The 21,436-nt window shown below is 43.0% G+C and overlaps 1 protein-coding gene across 1 annotated transcript; it reads left to right on the plus strand.

Moving 5' to 3' along the window:
• The first annotated feature begins 225 nt into the window (after positions 1-225).
• Positions 226-10,121, plus strand: LOC149344972 (uncharacterized). Its single transcript, XM_089547334.1, has 3 exons — positions 226-243; positions 1,840-2,010; positions 9,747-10,121. The coding sequence occupies exons 1-3, from the start codon at positions 226-228 to the stop codon at positions 10,119-10,121; spliced, it is 564 nt and encodes a 187-aa protein (XP_089403460.1).
• Positions 10,122-21,436: the final 11,315 nt, after the last annotated feature.

Raw genomic sequence — 21,436 nt, forward strand, 5'->3', positions numbered from 1 at the left:
AAATGGAGAAAAACCAAAAGGCGTCTCGTCACGGCGCAGGTACCGACGTTCGCCGCCCGCGACAGAATCACGTTAGAGAAAGAGAGATGAAAAGCAGCTCGCCCCCTCCTTCACGACGACTATGACGAGTTGCTGACGGTCAGTTGGCACGTATAAAAGCTGGACACAGGATGGTCGGCACCCCATCTGCTCCACCGGTGAACAAAGTTTTCGTTCGAATCTGCCATGGATATTTCCCCTAAGGTAAGAAATCGACTGCACAGTCCCACGCTGGTGTTCGATCTTCATCCGAATAATATTGCTGGTATATAAAAATTACTTTAGCTTTATTGCTACTTTATAAAGCTGAGATAACGTTGTTCTAATTCAGAATGTTTAGATTGAGTCTGAGCAGGGATGTGTTGGAACACAATCAAAATTGCTTTAGGGTAAACCGGCTTTTGGGCACAACAGTTTTCATTTTAGCGAGTTCAGTCCATCTGAAGCCAGCACAAGCCTCGTCGGATAGTTTTAATTCTTTTATTTATTGACTGATACCTTCAGAGAAGAAAAAATTTAGAAGGGAGTGTTTATGGAAGATTACACAGGCTAAAATATCCAAAATATAGAAGCGTCATGTTCCTGGGTTGTACGGTTCTATTTAAAGTAGTAAGTGTAGTGTTATAAGCGCAAGGAAAAACAACAGAGGTACCTGATAACAATAGATACATTTGTTATGAGGAGGAGGAGGAGGTAGAAGAGCAAAGGCAGGGAGGTTAACCGGAAGAATAATCGGCTTGCTACCCAGCACGGGGTAAAGCGGTGAGGGCATACAAAAATGAAAGTGAGAAGAGAATAGCTGAAAAGTGAAGTCATTCTGAAAAGTCAGTGTTCGTTGAAGTCACAGCCTATAGTGCAGGCCAGAAGCTCGCAAGAAGCGGAGCAGTACCTCAGTATACAATACTAGCTAAGCTGGTACGAAAACACAGGTTTTCTTGAATGTCGGCTGCGGGCAAACGATATGCTATCCTTTGAAAAGATCCTTACTCCAGCCTTATTCTGGTGTGTATAACGCGCGGAAGGAAGGTATCCACAATTTACGCAGAAATAAATATTTGATATGGATACAACGAATTCGTGCTCAAATATCCCCGTCATTATAGTCTGTACCATGAAATTAAGGTAACACTTTATTGAGCACTTAAGTGGTGCTACTAATCTTAGCTTGTTACTCTAGTTTTTTTCCTAGAACTATAATGGATGCTTTTCAAATGTGCCCTCAATAAAACACCAATCGCCGGCCGACAGTACACTCCATGAGCTATCTGCAGCATGGTAATACACTGTTGCAGTTTTCGTAGAGTAACCCTCATTACTGTGAAGTTATTTTGGTTTAATAAGCATTTTATAATCGTATGAAGGCAAGGAGCGCGCAGAGCTATCAAAAGGGTTATTAACCTTTAGTGTAAAGGTTAATAACCTTTGTTAACCTCATTAGTGTATTAATGCATCCTATTTAATAAAAAAAACTCGTTTGCAAGCGTCAATCTCCTCGCCACATCCCTAGCTGCACTGAGGAGTTTATCGCCTGACTGTTTCTATGTGCTATTTTGTGTTGAAGAGAATCCTTTTTAAAATACTTTTATAGGCTTCAAATATCTAAAAAAAGCGCAACATACAGAAGCATTCTGGACGCTTTTTTGGCTAGGGCTCCTACTGTACATAAAGGACTTTCACACGAGGGAAGTATAATTTAACGGCACGAGGGAACTACTTTCTATGACCCCTTGCACGCGAAATGCCAGGGGGCCCGAGGGCTATTCTTCACATTTCCTTCATTGCCGCTGCTCCTCTTTCTAGTCTGCCTTCCTCTTCCTCTCCCTGGTCGCCTTTGTGAGTGCGGGGAATGTGTTCGGCGGCGGCTTCGGGGGCGGCGGCTTCGGGGGCGCAGGGTTCCGGAACGCAGGGTTCCGGGGCCCCATCTTTGCGGCAGCGGCTACTCCGGGCTTCTCCGCTGCTGGTGCCTCCTACGTAAGTATAACGTACTCACCTAATGACTACAAGGTCTTCCCTAGAAATGGGGCCGAAATTCCAGTTTACAATGTGAGGAACTCAGTAAACTGCAACGACCATGGCGAGAAAACAATAAGCTTAGTTTTAGCGTTTGACGAAAGGGTTTTAAGATATATGGCTTAAGTACAGAAAGAGATTTATTCACGATAGTGACATCGCCTCCTCTACCACTAAGGAGGGCTCGATGTGAATGGGCAACATGTAGTCCGAGAAATAAAGGGCCCAGTGTTTTTTCTCAACTCTGCCAACAACAAATCGCTAGTATCTGTTGTCGTCTGACGCCAAAATTCAGCAAACGGGGCTCCCAGTTGGCAGAAAACAGGCGCCTAAATCTATAGAACATTATCAGCGACACTGAACTACTGTACACCTTCGAAGACGAGGTTTCAAAAATTCTAAACTTCATTAATCAATTCAGTGGTCAAGAAAAGAAGATCATTTTATAAAATTAAGGCCCACAGTCGCTGGCGGGTGTGTTCTTGGACACATTGACCTCCACAGTATGATGGGTGCTGCTGAGGCAGTACTCACGCCAAAAAAAAAATTTGGTCTGCACATACTCCTGCTATCATGGTTAGTATCTGCCGTGTCAGCGTTTGTCATTATTCTGTCAGAAAAAAAAATGTAGTTTCAGAAGTCATATATGGACATTCGCCTGCCTGCGAGCTTGGCGAAGTTGTATGGGCTAATATACTTGACGGCTGTAGCGAAGCCTAATCGGCTTGTCTGCACACTAAATTACGTTGTCTACACACAGCTTTCGCGGCGAGGGGAACAATAATGTCGAATTTGGCGCGCGTGAATCTCCTCCTCCTTTATGGTAGCTTCTGGCTTATTGGGGCACTTAAGCATGGTACGCAAAATACACATATGTCAGGGAGATGTTACATTCGTAGAGTAGCGGCAAGGACTAAACATCACTTGCCAGAAATATGAAATGAAGTCTTTATTTAACTCTCTCGAAGTTACATAAGTAACAAAGGAGAAAGGACGCAGGGCAAAAAGCTGCGTCGTAAGTATAGCGAAGCTCGTACTAATTCCTCCTAGCTTTTGGCTAAAAGCGCTCAGCAGCGTAGCGGAATGCTTATCTGTGCTAGAACTGTCGCGGGATGCGGATATGCGGCATGTAGGACATTTTAGTTCCTTCTTTACATCATCATTTTTTCTCTTGTGCACACGTTCAGTTATTACACAACATTTTCCAAAATTTACTGTAGGCATTCAGCAAATCTTGATAAGAAGATAAACAAGTTTCTCTTTCTGTGCAAGGCATCACCACGGCGCTTAATATAAAAATAGCAAGCGCAGTGGAGGCAGCATCGAAGAAAGCGTAAAAGTACAACAAAAAAGGGGAAGTTATGGCTAACCTGAGTGCACAACACGGTACATCTGTGCTCGGTGGAACACACAGCTGCCTCTGCTGCCAGACGAGTTAGGCAGTCGTTGCAGTGTCCCGCTTTTAAGCAGTCTTGAAGATGGGCAGGGCATGGCACTTGCATCTGACTGCGCGTGTCAGTAGACGATCCTCGTGCTGTAGCCAGCGTAATGCAGATCACTTGCGTCGTCGCCAGAGGAATCTTGATGGCCTACACTTCGTGTACAACACGGTACGTCCGTGCTCGGTGGAACAAACTGCTCTCTCAGCTGCCAGACGAGTGAAATTAGAGACAGAAAAATTTTATTTGTGTGAAAATAACTGCTAATTTTTCGTGATATTGAACCTTATAAAGTAGTTCTCCGGATGAGTACACAATGGTGCATTTCATAATAATTAACTGCTCGATTTCGAGCCAGTAGGATTTTCATTACGATCTGCTTGGTTGTCGTCCCCCAGACGATGAGGCAATAAGTTATGTGTGTTAGTATAAATGCATTGTGAATTGGCATTTTCACTCTTGCCCGAATTGTGTTCCTCGGACGACATAAGGCGCCATTAATTTTGTTCATTTTGCCGCAATTGATCTCAATATGCATGTACCAATTGAGTGGGTCGTTTAAAACAACGCCGAGACACTTCCCTTTCTGCACGACCTCGATTTTTCTATCTCCTAAGCAGACGTCAAGATTTGCCAGCACAATTATATTTCTAGTTAGTAATAATATTGCTTTCGTCTTGGTGTTGTTTACTCTTAAATAATTCTTAATGGACCACGGACGCAAGAATTCAAGAAATTGATTGCCACGTTCAGCAGGCCACTTTCTTTGTTGCCTAATACAAGCATTGCGATCTCATCTGCTACACTATTAAGTGTACAGGAAGAGGAGCGGAAAATGTATCATTAATGCAAATATTAAACAATAACGGCCACAGAATGCTGCCTTGTTGTACTCCAGAAAGAAGAGGTTGTAAGTTTGATATACTGCGATTAAATAAAAACCATTTCTTTGCGGTGATTCAAATATTACTCATTAAAGACAGGCTCGCTTCTCTAACGCCTTAGTAACTGAGTTTATGCAGGGGTAAATCTTGATTTAACAGGTTGAAAGCCTTTAAAAAATCAATGGACATGGTGAGTGCAAGCAGCCTGTCTTCAAGTGCATCTATTATTGTCTATTTCTCTTTAATCAGCGCCCATTCTGGGGACCTTTGCTTTCTGAAACCGAACTGACTGTCAGATAAAAGTGTGTGTTTGGTTAGAAAACTCTTTATTTCTGTGTAAATAATTTTTCCAGACCTTTTGATAACATCAGTAGAATTGAAATAGGCCTGTAATTTGCCACATCCGACGTTGCTCCACCTGTGTGAATTACGGTTAATTTTTCTATCTGGATACCTTCTGGAAAGATGCAAGATGATACTGAAAGATTATAAATATGCATTAGTAATGGGGCTAATAAGTCAATCGCAAACTTGAAGGCTTTTATCTCAAAACCATATATATCTTCTGCTTTGCAATTTTCGGGATTTGTAAGAACTGCTATGACACTAAACAAGGATTCCAGAGTACTTGGTGTGTTATACACGTTACTCGTACGTGCGCTCGAGGGACTGCATAATTTATTTATTCATTTATTATTGACACCCTCAGGGCCACAGACGTTTCAGAGGGGAGTGGTTACAAATTGCTGGAAGAGAACAAAAACAAAAAAAATCAGCATACGAGCGTCACCTTCCTGGTTATACAATTCAGTACAAGAAGTTTGCATAAGTTGTAAGCGCAAGGAAAGAGAACAAACAAAAGTAACTAAAGTAAACAAAGGTAATGGAGAATGATAAGCACATTTGTTGTGAGCCTTAGTATAGAATGTTAGCAAAATGTTACGGAAGCGCAGGTTGTCTTGAATGCAGGGTGTCGAACCGGGAGGGTGGTTCCAATCTGCTGATGTACGGGGAATGAACGACTGAGAACAAGCTTTTGTTTCGTGCGATGTTATACCGATTTGTGAACGTGATCTAGCCGTGGAGAGATGAAAGACTGAGGAGTTATATCATCGCGTAGATTGTGAAAGTTGTAAAAAAATGTTATGAGACAAACATAACCATGAAACTTTTCGACGGGAGGCTAGAGGTGGGAGGGTGATTGTATTTTTCATGGAGCTGACACTTGCATTACGATTGAAGTTAAGTAGGATGAAACGGGTGGTGTTATTTTGTACAAGCTCGACCGCATTAATTTTATTTGCGTAGCTGTGGTCCCAACTTGCATATGTGCATTCTAGTTTACTACGGACATATAACATGAGTTTTATGGAGGTAGAGGAATTGGAGAAATTCAGCGTAGGTAGCCTAGCATGCGGTTAGCATTGTTAATGATGGCGTTAATATGGAGCGACCAATTTAGAGAGGAAGATATATGAACTCCGAGGTAGCGATAGTACGGGACGGCCTCGAGTTTAGCAACATTTAGACAATATGCACCCGTAGTAGATGATGTGCGGGTGGCACGTAAAACTTTGCATTTAGAAGAACTAAGTTCCATTAACCATAAGTTGCACCATGCAGATATAGAAGGTAGATAATTCTGTAGAGCGCACACGCCGTTAAGTGTCGTTAATTTCGCGAAAAATTACGCAGCCATCAGCGAATAAGTGTATGTTCGAGGTTACGCAAATAGATAGGTCGTTAATATAAATAAGAAATAAAAGAGGGCCTAAAACAGATCCCTGTGGCACTCCAGAATAGACGGGGGTTGATGGAGAGGTGGCATTGTTAGCAGTTACGAACTGAATGCGGTTGCAAAGGAGATATTCGAGCCAGGAAAAAAGCCTCGGATCAAGGTTTAGTTTCCTTAGATTAAAAAGTATTAATTTGTGGTATATCTTTTCGAAGGCTTTTGCGAAATAGAGAAAGACGTAGAAGGCTATTGAGAGGCGATCAAGGATGAGATTAAATTTATGCGTGAATGATGCTAACTGAGTTTCGCAAGACAGTCGCTTACGAAAACCGTGCTGCATGTCTGTAAAAAATGAACTTGATTACAGGAAGTTCGCAATACCTGTGTATAATATGTGCTCCAATCCTTTACATGGAATGCTTGTTAAAGATATGGAACAGTAATTAAGGGTTGTATTCTTGTTACGTGAATTATGGATTGGGATCACCTTCCCGACCGTCCAGTTAGCAGGAAGAGCACCGGTTTCGCGGGACTGTTGGAATATCTTACAAAGCAGCAGTGAACACTACGTTTGAGAACTTTTAAGAAATTTCGCATTGATTAAGTCAATACCTGCACTGGAGCATGGTTTAATGGATTCAATAATCTTCTTAATACCACAAGCTTCGATGCGAATGGGATCCATAGTTATGTAGTTGTAAGTCTGCGCTTGTGGAAAAATGGTGTTAGTACAATGAACAAAGCTATTACAGAATGTGAAGCTCCATACCAGTAGGCAATCTGGATCTGGCATGGCAAAGCCATTGTCGGCTAATAAGTTAATGGTATCACTGTTCGTGGGGTTGACAATGCGCCAGAACTTTTTAGAATCAGTGGAAAGAATGCTAGGAAGTGTGTTGTGAAGAAAATTATTTTTGTGCTTTTAAGTGCAGTTACGTAAGTGCCGTTAGCTTCGCGGTACACCTCCCATCTTGCTTTACTACCAGACCTTTTCGCAACTTGGGAAAAACGCCTTTTTCGATTGGGTAATAATTTAAGATAGGAGTTTTTCCACGGGGCTCTCGATTGCGAACAGATTGTCCGTAACGGTGTATATGTATTTGTTAAATCTTTAACCTTGGTAGAGAATAGATTACAGTTGGTATCGACAGAGCGGTCCTCAAAACCGTTGCAATAATAATCAAGAAAGTCGACGAGTTCCCTATTAATGGCCTGAAAATCACCTTTTTTATAGTCGCGGATGTGCTTAAAAATCTTCTCAGCTGGTGGAGTAACGATGCAAATGTCAAATGAGAGCGATAGATGGTCGCTGAACCAGGTAAGTTAGTGATTTCTGAGGCCATTTCAGGATGGGTAGTCAGTATTAAGTCCAGGGTGTTTTGAGTGGTATCAGTAATTCTGGTCAGATTAGAGACTAGTTGGGAAAAGGAAAAAGTGGAACACAGGTTTAAGAAATCAGTGATTAAGTTAGAAAAAGAGCTCTGAACTGGGGTATGAAAAGAACAAGATATGTTAGGAAGATTCAAGTCGCCAATTAAGAAAACAGGCGCCAGGGGGTGTCGTGTGCAAACAGCATTTATAGCGTCGTGCAGATCATCGACGAAGTTAGCAGAGTGACTGGGAGGACGGTAGCATACCGCGAAAACTAGTTTTGAGTGTCCAAGTTCCACGCATGCCCAGACAATTTCGAGATCAGTAGTGATGTTACTAGCGTAAGACCGGAGTGGTTTACACAGTGCAAGTAGTACGCCACCGCCCTGACGCGACGTGCTGTCGCAGCGATAGAAAGTGTATCGGGATGAGTTGTGGAGAACTTTAGTGTTGCGAATGTTAGAATCAAGCCATGTTTCAGTAAGTGCAATAATACCTGCTTTACACGTGTCGGCTACGGAATGATATGTGGGACGCTTGGTTACGATACTTCTTAAGTTAGCGAAAAGAACAGATGTGCGTGGTGAAGGCGACGACTGCCGACGTCCCCTCACGTAATGCTACAGGGCGTTGTCGGTGTCTTAGGCATTTGATGAAGGCGTCCGCGGTGTGTCCTCTTCGGGTACTTGGGTGGGTAATTCCTTTATCCGTTTAACGCTCTTTGTCCAGCCGTCGTACATGTAGTACTTGTTGTTAACATAGAGTTTGTTGTGACGATGCTGGAACTTTGGTGACTGAGGCAGGCTTTTAGCGAAATGAGTAAGTTGCTTCCGCGCGTTACGGGTTGCGGGCGAATAATCTTCCGATACAGAAGTGTTATTATTTTCATGTTTAGCTCGAGATGGAAGTGTTCTGCCAAAGCCTTTAAATGAGCCGAACCGAAAGAAATGAAGAAAATAAAGTTTTCGTTATGTTAACAATGAAATTATTCAATTCATTACACAGCTTTTCACCTCATAACACTGCACCATCGTTCATCGTTCGTTATGATTGTAATACTTGCTTATGAGGTACCAGTTAGAATTTTTTTAAGTTCGTCCCATTGGTGGTGAACATATTTATTAGAGCTTTCGGAAAACGTATTACTAAAGTACCTAAACTTAGCAGCTCTTTGTTCCCGGTTGAGTTCGTTCGGGTATTTTATAAATTTCTCTAGCCTAGCAGGCTGCCGTAATTTCATGAATTGTGCAAACAAGTTCTATTGAGTTTTTATTTTGGTCAGTAGTTGTTGCGTAACCCATGGCTCCTTATGAGGACGCAGACGCGGAAAATATTAATTGTAGGCTGTTTTTACTTTTAACAAGAATCATTGTACACTTCGTTCACGTCTTTTAAATATAGAAGGTCGTCCCAACTTATTTCATATACTACAGAACGAAAACAGTGCAGTGTGGTCACATCAATGCGTCGGTAAAGTGGAGAGGGTGCTGCAGGGACCCGATAAGGGCGTGTAGAAAGGACGAAGGCGAAAATGGGCAGAACGTCGCTTAAGCCAGACAGTATGGTGTCAACTTTTTGTCGTATTTTTCAGTATTTGTGATTATAGTGTCAATATAAGAAGTGGCACACGTGACGCGTGTAGATACGTCGATAAGGCTGAAAGAACCGTAAGCATCTAGTAAGCTTATGAATTTCTTTTATGACGTTGAAGGACATTGCGTGTCAAAATTCAAATCGCCCGATAAATATAGTACCTCTATATGTGTTATTACGTAATCAAAGAGATTTTCGAAACCGTCTAGGCACCCTTTGGCGCCTAGGCACCCTTTGGTGCCTCCAAGTGAGGGCAAAAGCAGCATCGGGCGACAGAAAGTGAGGCGCACAGTTGAGACGAAGTTAGCGTGGATGAGTGGCCGCAGCTCCCAAGGAAAGGGTTAAGAGGTCTTTGCCCCGCATTGGACGTAGTGAGGCTGATGATGATGGTGTCTAGTGGGGGAGCCTCATGCTGATAAAAATTTCCATTATTCTCTCGCGATATTCTCGCGATATTTTAAAAGAACTCCCTACTATTCTAATAGGGCACAGAAACCGTATGCATGTGTGAGGTGGTGATTAATCTTACAGTCTTTCGAAAAGTTATGGGCTTTCTTGACAGCTAGTTACACAAATAGAGACGCAGATTTCGCTCTTAAATGTTATTTGTTGAATGTAGTTTTTAGAGCATGCAGTGGCCGCAGCTTTTACAGTTTTCTCTTTCCCTTTGTCCAGCCTCCCCAGCCGTACAGCTTCGGCTACGACACCACCGACGAGTTCGGGACGCGGCTGTTTCAAAAGGAGCAGGCCGACGCCAGCAACGCCAAGACCGGCTCGTACGGCTACCGGGACGCCAACGGACTGTTCCGCACCGTGAGCTACGTGGCCGACGCCGGCGGATTCCGCGCCACGGTCGACACCAACGAGCCGGGAACCGCCCCTGGCGCCAGCGCCGACGCCGTGTTCAACGCCAATCCTGTTGCGGCACCAGCTGTAGCCCAGGGTGCGGGAAGATACACAGCCGGTCGCTACGGGGGAGCCGGACCCTGGGCCTCCGCGTCAGGCGCCGCTGGAGGAAGATACGGAGCCGGTGGACCACGGGCAGGATAGGAGAACTTGCCGTTGTGCTTGACTTACCTGCTGTGCAGCATTGTTTCCAGAATTTTACTATACATGACCGTAGTGCGCACAAAAAGTGCTGCTTCATGGCAATAAAAGAAGTTTTGTGTGCTTTTGAGTACAAGAGAGCATTAAGTATGTGGCAAACACTTAGGAAATGATCGTATTATCAGTCTCCTTGATGCTGTGGTCTGGATGACTTTAGGGGACCTATTTAACACATTGGAGCGCGGCGCCCTGTTTTCATTCATCGCCCAATCGAAAAGCGAATAGCGCTGCCTGATGACTCCTCTGACGCAAAGAGGCGCGCACTTGCCGCAGGATCGAACGATTTAGTGGACCTTCGTTCTAGGAGTCTCCGTCTTGGTAAAAGTTTCACAGAAAACTAGCCAAACTGTTTTATTCGCACGGACTGGAAAATTACCAACAATCAACTGTACCCAAATTTACCGCTTCCTCGTTGTGAGGAAATACTGCGACCTTCAAACCATGCGGAACACTGAAAAAGAAAATTCATTGGGATGGCGGGTTCAAAATATGTTTATCGAAAGCCCCTGAAGGGCTGGTTTGTCGACCAACCTTGTGCAGGTGCCGTCGAAAGTAAATGGAAGCATACTTTGTCAGAAATTTAATTTCTTTAAAGCTAAAGCATAATGTTCCATGTTTTTTGGTGCACAGTACAATTCACAAAATCACAATTAGGCTGAACACATGTATTCAAGGATGCATCAGTTTGGGGGCAATGATTAAATTTGTCCTTTAATATAGCCTTCTATTTACTTTTGATGGCACCTGTACATTGACTGTGCGAGAATTATGACTGCCTCATGGAGTCTTCCCAAATAGAAGAAAGGTCGGCGTAGCGTAACATATCAGGCAAAAACAAGTATTTTTTCTTGGAAGAAGCTTTGAGACAACTTAACCGTCACGAACACAGCGGTGGATGACGCTACTGTGAGATGAACTATGCGCAGCTATTAAAGCATGTGAGAACGCACGCTCATGTCTTCGTCGGAAACATGTTAGCCGAGCCTCATATGCCGCGGACCTCCCAAACACGCGTTTTTGTCATTGGTTGATCGCTCTGACCGCTCCTTATCGGCATGGCCAGCCAGTACTAAACAGAATCATCTATTATATAGCCCCCCCCCCCCCCCCTCATTTCGTTCTCCGCTTTCTTTCTTTGTTGGCGCCGTAAGCCAATCTGCTGACCACCTTTGTTGCCCTGGTGAAATTACTACAACTGTTGGGGAACAGAGTGCAGTGTCAGCTTGTCGCAGATGCCTCCGCACGTGATCAGTCGGGGATGGAGAGGATTTATGTATTCGAGGGGAAGAAAGCCTCATGCGAGGTTAGGAAAGTTTGCTTGGAAGCCCTGTATTTAACTTGCGGCTACCAACTTTTTCCTTCTCTGCAAGTTCTTACTCTTCTTTTATGACAGCTCGATGACTCGACAAGCCTCCTCTTACCTGTGCGGAAACGTGCACACTATACGCTACGCATGGCCATGTATGCAGATTGTACGATCATAAAAGCATCTTGCACGCAATCCGTCCTGGGTTTACTTTATTGACGCGTTCCAGCGACGCAACCCTGAAAAAAAAAAGTTTTAGATAGTCTCTAGAGTGCCGATAAGGAGCGGTCAGTGCGATGACGAAGAAGACAGAGTACAGCTATGCCAACCAATGACAAAAACGCGTGTTTGGGAGATTTATGGCCGTACACTTTTAGAAGAATTTTGTTTATAGACAGTGTATAGATTAGGAATGAACGAAAACCAATATCTATAGGAAGTGAATAGAGTCACTAAGAAGTTTGTAGACTCTCTATAGACCATTTTTATAAGAGAAGCCTGACTGCAAGAAGATCAGTATATTCGGACAAAAAATTGCTCACAAGATAGCCACCAAAGATCGCTAATGAATAGACTAATGCATTTACGGACATCAAAACAGTGATTAGCATTCAAAACAATCATTTCTCGGGCCATGAAGAAAAGTTCGAAGCCGTGGAGACTGGTTGTGCAAAAACGGAATTTCCCGCACGTACCCGACCAGTCCATCACAGTGTTCTGGTAATCCAAAAAAGTGGCATTCAGGGTTTTGTTGGCTCCCTGCCCCATTCCGGTAGACTCACTTCCTCGTTCAAGTCACACACACTTTATCCCCATTAGGATGAGTACTTCTTGTATACCAGACTCATTCAGCGTAGCATACACAGTGGAGAGCCAAAGAGCAGGACATTGGCTAGTGGTGGGTAATCGGAGGCTTGTGGATTGGGTTGTGTTCATCCCGAAGCACCGTAATAGTGGAAATGTGTAGAAAAAAACACAAATGCTTAACGTACCGCACATTACTATTATGGCATGTGATGAGCTAGTAAAGTTGGGCGAATTTCTTTGGTATCCTCAAGCAGTCTGGCCGGTTACTGAGGCCAACTGGTAAGCAAAATTAGGTGTCGAATTGATTATTGCTCTTATTTCCACAATGCATAGTAGCCGATAACAGACTTCATGTTCTAGTATTTGGCTTGAAGCTTCTATCAGCGTAAGGTGGCGATTTTGACGCATTCTTTGCTATTTGTGTGGCAGTACACACCTAACTGTCACGTTAAATATTTCTGAATTTCTTTCTGAAATTTTATTCTGAATCAGACGCCGCGCTAGTCGGTGGCATACGATTTCAGCAGCGCGATTACGGTTAGGAAAAGACAGAAGGCGGACAGGACAGAGCGCTGAACTATCAACTTTATTTCAACAATGCCCAAGGCCCTGCTCCTAAATACACACGCCACAGAAGCGCCCACCTGGGGGATTTATCTAAGCACGACACAATCAGAGCGCGAACGAGTAAATTATCGCTTTTTCCCGGGTTATAAAGGATACAACGAGCATGAGTGCTAACAAAGAAAAGACTAAAAACCGGTGAAAGACATGTAAAAAGCATGGAAGAACAGGGCTGAGGGTGCATGAAGGTCTGAAGAAAACACAAGCTAAAAAGCTTAAAACACAGGAATGACATTGCTACAACACGATGGGATAACAAAGCCGAGGAAGCGGTGGTTGTTAGGTGAAATGGTGAAAACAACTGCTAAAAAGGTTAACTAAGGATGAACGCCAACAACTAACTAGGCTAAAACGTCAGAAACCATGTAAAGGATGCCACTAAAACCGGGTGAAATCAAATAAAACCAGAAAGAAAGGCGACTTCTTTTTCGGACAGGGAGATTGAAGGAGTGCTAACACAACCTTCCCTAGACTTCCTGATGTAGGCAGCTTCAACAATTTCGCGCGTCAACTGGTTTTTATGCTTTTTTAGTATAGATGTTCTTTTGAAACGGGGAACACATTTCTTTTTGCTATCACATCCCTGACAGAGGGCGGGTAGATTTCGTTGTGAGGAACCTGATAAATCGTTGCTGTGCTCCATTAACCTTTCGTTGAGGCATCTTCCCGTTTGGCCAATGTAGGCCTGACCACAGGTCAACACAACACCCTCTTCACACGCAACAAAGGGATTCCGGTGCCGAACAGCGCAGCCTCTTCTCTTTTTTGTCTTATTGACTTTGTTACATAGGCTCGAGAGGCGCAACGGGGCGGAAAAAACAACTTCTACGCCTGCTCTTTTACAGATTTTCTTGAGATTGTGCGACAATTGGTGAATATATGGAATGACAGCAACACTTTTTTCCCGCTGCTGGGTTTCGTCCGAGTTACTACGTCCGCACTTCAAGCTTTTCAGCAGTTTTTCCGCTACCGCTGTGAGGAGGGGCTGCGGGTATGCCGAATGCGTTAGCCTAATAACTTGACGGGAAAAACTGTCTGTCAAAAAGTGCTCACAGGATGTTGTGAGAGAACTTATGAAGGTTGATCTTACGATGTTTCTTTTTACCAGTTTCGAGTGAGCTGAATCGTAAGGGACGATGGCCTTGTTGGCTCTTGGATCAAAAGACCAGCACACATGATTTTTTGAGACAAATAACTGTAGCTCTAGAAACCAAATTACGTTTTGTTCCGGCCATTCATGCGTAAGTTCGAGGGGTCAAACCGTATCCGAAAAAACTTGAAGAACTTTGGCTGCTTCTGAAGTGAAAACGTCACTGTTGCAATCTAACAAGACCAGGTAGTCATCAACGTAACAGAAAATTTTAAGAGCACGTGAGTTTTGAAGCTTGTCATTCAAAGACCTGTCATGCATAGCTAGGAAAAGGTCGCTCAAAATGGGGGCAATGCATGAGCCTATACAAATCCCCTGCTTTTGGATAAACCGGGAGGCATTCCACTCGGTTACAGTTGATTTAAGCTAAGTACAAAGGAGCTCAATAAAACCGTCCACAGTAATGCCGCACGCATTTTGAAAGCATACCACGTCGTGACTGTCAATGGCTTCACGTACACATCTTATGAGGACGTCATGAGGTATGGAATAGAACAGGTCTTTAATATCGATGGAAAAGCCATTCAACGGCTTTGTTCTATTTTCATGCAGAAACCTAACAACCTCTTGGGCGTTTTTAACACGGAACGGGTCGCTGAACGGGAGCCTCTTGAGAAAGCCCTGAAAAAATCTGGCAACTTCTTTCTGCCAGGTCATCTTCTGCGACACGATCACACGCAAAGGGCAACCGGTCTTATATGTTTTAGCTGCAAAGAAAATTTTCAGACTGCCATTCTTCTTTCCTTTTATTTTGCGTGAAAGGCTATCTAAACTAAGAACATCTGTACTAAAAGAACATCTGTACTAAAAAAGCATAAAAACCAGTTGACGCGCGAAATTGTTGAAGGGTGACCCTAATGATATGAATAATTACCGACCCATATCCGTCTTACCCATATTTTCGAAAGGCTTGGAGAAGCTTATCCATAATCAGCTCTGCTCGTTCTTTGATGTACGCAAACTAATTTCAGATGCTGAATATGGATTTAGGAAGAATAAATCGACCGAATTATCTTTGCTGGAACAGAAAGTTTATTTTGTCCGAATTTGAAAAAAAGAACTTTATACTTGGTATTTATGTCGACTTTTCTAAAGCATTCGATTGTATTCATCACTTAACTTTGCTGAAGAAACTGGAAATAAATGGAATCCGAGGACATTTTCTCGAACTTATTAAATCATATCTCAGTTTTCGGCAGCAGTTCGTCCAAATTGAACAGTATCGTTCTGAATTAAAATCCATAATCAAAGGTGTTCCTCAGGGCAGCCTTCTTGGTCCGCTTCTTTTTAACATTTACATCAATGATCTCACTAACCTCTCTACTGAGCCTAAGTATGTTTTATATGCCGACGACGCTAGCATATTTCTTTCTGCTCCAGATTGCCACATCTTACACAGCGACGCGAACTCTCTCCTTACCAAGCTTACAACGTGGTCAATAGCAAACCATTTAAGCATAAATATTAATAAGACGAAAGCTGTGATATTTAGACCTAAATCTAGGCAGTTAAATTTTCATGTAAGCTTAATTTATAGTGGAGCACCAATAGAAATCACAAATAATATCAAAATTCTGGGTGTTACATTTTCTCAGAGCATGCTATGGGATGGTCACATTGATGCTGTTTTAACGAAGTTATCTCGAGCAGTTGGCATTATTTCCCGTTACAGAGCGTTTCTTCCGTATTAAGTAAAGATTCTGCTTTATAATTCCCTGTTTTACTCTCATCTGAATTACTGTTTTTTAATCTGGGGCACAACCACGTATACAAATTTCCAAAAGATCTTCATACTTCAAAAAAACTTATCAGAATACTTTTCAATCAATCATACAACAGTCACTCGCAAGGTCTTTTCCCAAAAGCAAACATAATACCAGTATTCAGTCTATACAATTATAAGCTAACACTTGCATTCCAGCGCGAATTAAAAAATCATCTTGAATCTTTGCATGAGTTGTCTTTACTGGAAAAAAGAACTGTTTGTTACCCTACCCGTCATAAAGAGGAGTGGATTGTACCAACTCCTAGAAACAACTACGCAATGGAAAAATTATCCTTCACCCTTCCAACCCTATTAAATAACTATAAAAAAATCCGGGACAGACCTGTTTAATATATCTAAACGCGAATTACGACAGCTTCACTGCATACACTCCTAAAAATTGTACCTGTGTTCCTATGATATGTATATTTAATCTTTTGTTTATTGTACCTCTTTGTACCCTCTGTATTTATTGCATTGTTGTTTTCTTTTCGTCTTTTTTTCTTTCTACTGTACTTTATTTTGGCTCTGCTAAATCGCGAAGAGTTTAGATGTGTATATTTGTGTTGTTCCATGCCTTGCTGCTGTTGCCCTGTAGAGGGGGGCTGTGGGCCTTTGTCAAGCTGCCGTTTACGAGCAGCTTTTACCCACAACCTCCTCCATCATACCGATGGAAATAAAGATTATTATTATTATATTATTATTATTATTATTATTATTATTATCAGGAAGTCTAGGGGAGGTTGTGTTAGCACTCCTTCAATCTCCCTGTCCGAAAAACAAGTCGCCTTTTTTTCTGGTCTTATTTGATTTCACCCGGTTTTAGTGGCATCCTTTACATGGTTTCTGACGTTTTAGCCTTGTTAGTTGTTGGCGTTCATCCTTAGTTACCCTTTTTAGGAGTTGTTTTCGCCATTTCACCTAATAACCTCCGCTTCCTCGGCTTTGTTATCCCATCGTGTTGTAGCAATGTCATTCCTGTTTTTTTAGCTTTTTTGCTTGTGTTTTCTTCAGACCTTCATGCACCCTCAGCCCTGTTGTTCCATGCTTTTTACATGTCTTTCACCGGTTTTTAGTCTTTTCTTTGTTAGCACTCATGCTCGTTGTATCCTTTATAACCCGGGAAAAAGCGATAATTTACTCGTTCGCGCTCTGATTGTGTCGTGCTTAGATAAATCCCCCAGGTGGGCGCTTCTGTGGCGTGTGTATTTAGGAGCGGGGCCTTGGGCATTGTTGAAATAAAGTTGATAGTTCAGCGCTCTGTCCTGTCCGCCTTCTGTCTTTTCCTAACCGTGTTCGCGCTGCTGAAATCGTATGGATTCCCACCAACTAGCCCGCCAGATTGTTTTATTCGGTGGCATGATATCTTTATTTGCGGTCCTCAAAACCTAAGTAACTTAGAAAGGGCTTTAAAAATAAAGAAAAATAAAAGGGCCCTGTCTGCATATGAAAGTAGACAGGCGAGAAGCAGCAAGCCGTATAAGTATTCGAAATATGAATTATGTGTGAGCAACCTGAACCACCCTGTTTATCACAGAATCTTCCGCCAACTGTCGGCTACATGCATGATGTCAGGAAACACATCATATGTTACTGTTTCCATCAAGTCTAAGGCGTCCGGGCCCAGATATTTGCAGTCAAGAATAAGTTCCCAGTAGTGCTGCACAAATTAAGAAAAGCGCCAGATCACTCCATTGAAAATGATTAATACTTTTGAAGCCCCTGTTTTGCTAAAGCAAAGGCTTAAAAGGGTTGCAAAGTAGAATACTTGTTTTAGCGTCCTAGAAAAGTTGGAATGCGGAGTAGAGCATTCCGAACATTGCCGAAAAATCAATGCTCAAGTCTCCAGTTACGGGGCACAGACCTCGTCAGAAAGGCAAAGTCCGTAGATGAGCACATGCTTTTGTTCATGCCTTCTGTCACGCTCGTATAGGCACTGTATTGGCGTCCTTCTCATCGGACAGATAGCATGCACTTTTCAGTGCTTCTTACGTCATAACAAAACTAGTTTATGTAGATTGTGATAAAATTTCAGCTCTAGTTATGAAAGGCCGAGTGCGTAAATGAGGCTTTCGCTCATATTAGCTAAGAAAGGAGCAGAACTAAACGGAGAAAGCAGAAAGGGGAAGAAAAAGAAAGCTTTGGAAAAGCAATAGAGCCGCTTACGGCCGCCGTGACGACTTAGTGGTAATGTTGCTCGGCTGCTGGACCGAAAGACGCGGGTTAGATCCCGGCTATGGTGGTCGAATTTCGATGGAGGTTAAATTCTAGAGGCCCGTGTACTGCGCGATGTCTGAGCACGTTAAAGAACCACAGGTGGTCGAAATTTCGGGAACCTTCACTACGGCGTCCTTCATAACCTGAGTCCCTTTGGAACGTTCAACCCCAGTAAACAAACTAACAAACAGCTTACGGAAAGGAATAAGGTAGAAAAGTAGACTTAAAAAACGCAAGCAAGAATCGCTTGCTGCTTGTAAACGACCCTGTGGGAGTGCTGTGGGGTGAACTGCGCGATGATGTCCAAAACAATATTTCCCACTTGAGACCACGGTCGGTAGTTATCATCTCAGCGCACACAATTGATCCGGAGGGCATTACTGGGGTTTCAGGGGGACTTCTCCCGCGTGTCTTAAGTAAAAAAGAAATATTTGTAAGCTCAATAAGTCATTGATTTGGCAGGTTTTCCTTTTACAATACAATAAAACAAAATCGTACAAAATGGGCAGGCACCTGAGCATTACTCCTTGGCTTGCTCACTTTCAGCAGCCAATGGCATTGTCCCCTGTCATTGTTAACCCTTGCCGAAGGACAGAGCAAGTTGTATATGCCATCGCGGCAACCTTATGTGATACAAATGAAGAGGCCCAGGTTCACGGATGCTTCCATGAAAACGAATGGCTAAAAAAACCTGGCAGCTGGTGTTCTAAGCGTACTAGGAGCTACAGAAATTATGTGTGCCCAAGATGCCATGTGACAACGTTAGAGCATTGGTTTGTTAGTACATTACCGGGTTCTCGCGACCAGTGTAATATCGGTAAAAGGATATACACACTAAGAAAAAAAAAAGGCGAAAAAAGTATATATCGTCACGACTTATGCAATCTGAAGACGCATGACCCAACAATGCACTCTGCTATCACCAGCGTGGAGGCCCGTAGTCTCTTTTGGAAAACTTACACTTTTTTTCTGTTAAAACCATCCTTGTTCCACCTGCGCGAAGACATCGTACAGCAGATTATGCAGCCAGCATCGCCTCCCCTATAGAAGATAAACCTCTCCCGAAAGCGGGGTGGCGGGGGGTTATTTGAGGATAATAGTTAAGAGCTACGCCTACTTCGCCAGTTTTGAACCGTGACTAAAGGACGCTGACGAAACTGACCGCGCCTACTCGCTTCTGTGAGGGCGCAGAAGGTGCTACCACTAAAGCACGGATGGAAACACCTTTCGTAGAAGAACACGTAGCACAGCGATCTTATCCCCATTTCGCCTGGCTTGGTCGGCAAAAAAGGCGGACGAGGAGACTTGGCGCATGCATACAACGTTAATGTCAAAAGGTGATCTTGCCGCGATCGGCCCCGACAGCCGTCAAGCATGCAACATGCTCTTGGCTGCTAATGATCAAAATATTCGCTTATATTCGGTACATGTGCTTTCATGCTCATGATTGGATATTGTTTTAAGAAAGCAGCAAGTCGGCAAAGACCGACGGCTGATGATTGCTGTGTTACTCCGTTGACCAATCCCACCTCTCAACGAAATCAACAATTTAACGCTTCACTCTAACAAACGTACCAGAGGTATGAAAATTTCGCTTATGATTTTGGCTTATGATTCAATTTGTATTAAAGCAGCAATAAAGGCTTAAAAGGAACCGCTTTGCTTCGCAGCCGACTTCAGCTCTATTCATTAGAGCTGTTCCTCAATTTTTAATAAAAAAAAACACCAGCACGCTTGTTCCCCCGTGTCGTTCCGAAGCACGCGCACTGCTTTCGGGAAACCCTTGTTATGGAACGTTTTCCTTGAGGAAATAAAGCGACACAGTGTTACACGAAATCAGCACTACGCTCTCTCACGAGACGCTAATGAGGCAAGGGACAAATTGTACCTTCCACCCATCATGTATCCCCTCGATAATGCGTTGCTCGTTACAGTTGTTCGAGTCTTAACTGGAAGATCAGCGATGACAGACGATAACAAAAGGGATCATGTTACCATCATGCAAGCTATTAAATAAAAACCTGAAGGATGAGCGGGCTTGTTGACGCAGGAATTTTATGTTAACTGAAGATACATTGTAATGTAACGCAAACGCCGAATAAATAGCACTCATATTCCTGATCCATTTTAAAAAAAATAGCTCTACTCGCTAATAAATGCGTCATCTTCTCCACTAATACTAACACCACTGGAAAACGAAAATTGATGAAAGTAGAGAAAGAACAATTTGGCGGATGAACTGCATTTTGAATATTAACTGAATATTCCATATATACACGGACTTTTTTGTTTAGAACACTTTTACTTACACGAGCCATCTTCCAGAGTCCCAGTTTTGGATCGACTAAGAAATCACCAACATTTGTGCATCTCCTTGGCAGCTCTGTAAAGCAGCGTAAAAGTCATTTAGACGTTTCCTTTCCAAAGAGATTACGGACTCTTTCTTTCTACACGAGTTAACGAACCCACAGTAATCAATATGTAAGATAGCAGAATTTTGTGATCATGTTTTGGCGTCTGCGAGTGTTTCACATAGAAACAGTTCGATTTCATTTTATTTTAAACTGATAAACAGGGAGCGAGGCGAACAACGCAATTGACGTCTATTATGAACCTCCCTTGCGGCTCTCATGCGGCTGAAATTGTGGTGCGCGCTTACAAGAGCCGAAATTAGCATAAACTCAGTGTACGTGTACTTAATTTTTATCTTTTTTGTTGTTTCGCACAGCTTTAATGCAGTGAAGTAGCAGTGATAATCAAAAATGGAGTTGACTGCCTCCTTTTTTTTTCAACAAGTAGGGCTATGAAGGCATTGCATTCAGCAAAAAATCGGGTGGCGCCGGAAACAGTAACCCAGAAACTTATATTACCGCAGTGCACTGCGAATTCTGATGGCATGGTTCATGAGTCAGGAAGAAACATTCTTTTAAGGGCTAGTGATAAGCACCAAACAGTACATTGCAGTGGATGGAGGCAACCCGAAGACCCAAGCTCGAAACTAAATGACTCTATGGCGTACAAACAGACAGGTTTTCCTTCATCATCGTAATTTGTTTCGTACGATTGAAACTTTTACTTTGTACGCTCTAATGAAGCTGAGCTAAAGGACACATTGTATCGCATTGCTGAACCCATCTTTAGTAACAATATAAATTCAGCGGTGGTAGCTTCCTATCTTGAATTAAATCAAAGCGCCTATTGTAGTCGGAATCGGCCGAACCACCTGTCGCGTGAAGTATCTAAACACGTGCTTGGGCTGGCAGAGTGGCGGCTGAACTCAAAGTCGACCCATCTTGGAAAATAATTCGCACACTGCACGTACACTCTAGCAACGAGAAGTGAGACTGCATCAGCAGTGGTCGACTGCAGTTTAAAACCCTCTTCTGCGC

The sequence above is a fragment of the Amblyomma mixtum genome, chromosome 5, assembly GCF_055824585.1.
Source record: "Amblyomma mixtum isolate Tamu chromosome 5, ASM5582458v1, whole genome shotgun sequence".
Lineage (NCBI taxonomy): Eukaryota > Metazoa > Arthropoda > Arachnida > Ixodida > Ixodidae > Amblyomma > Amblyomma mixtum.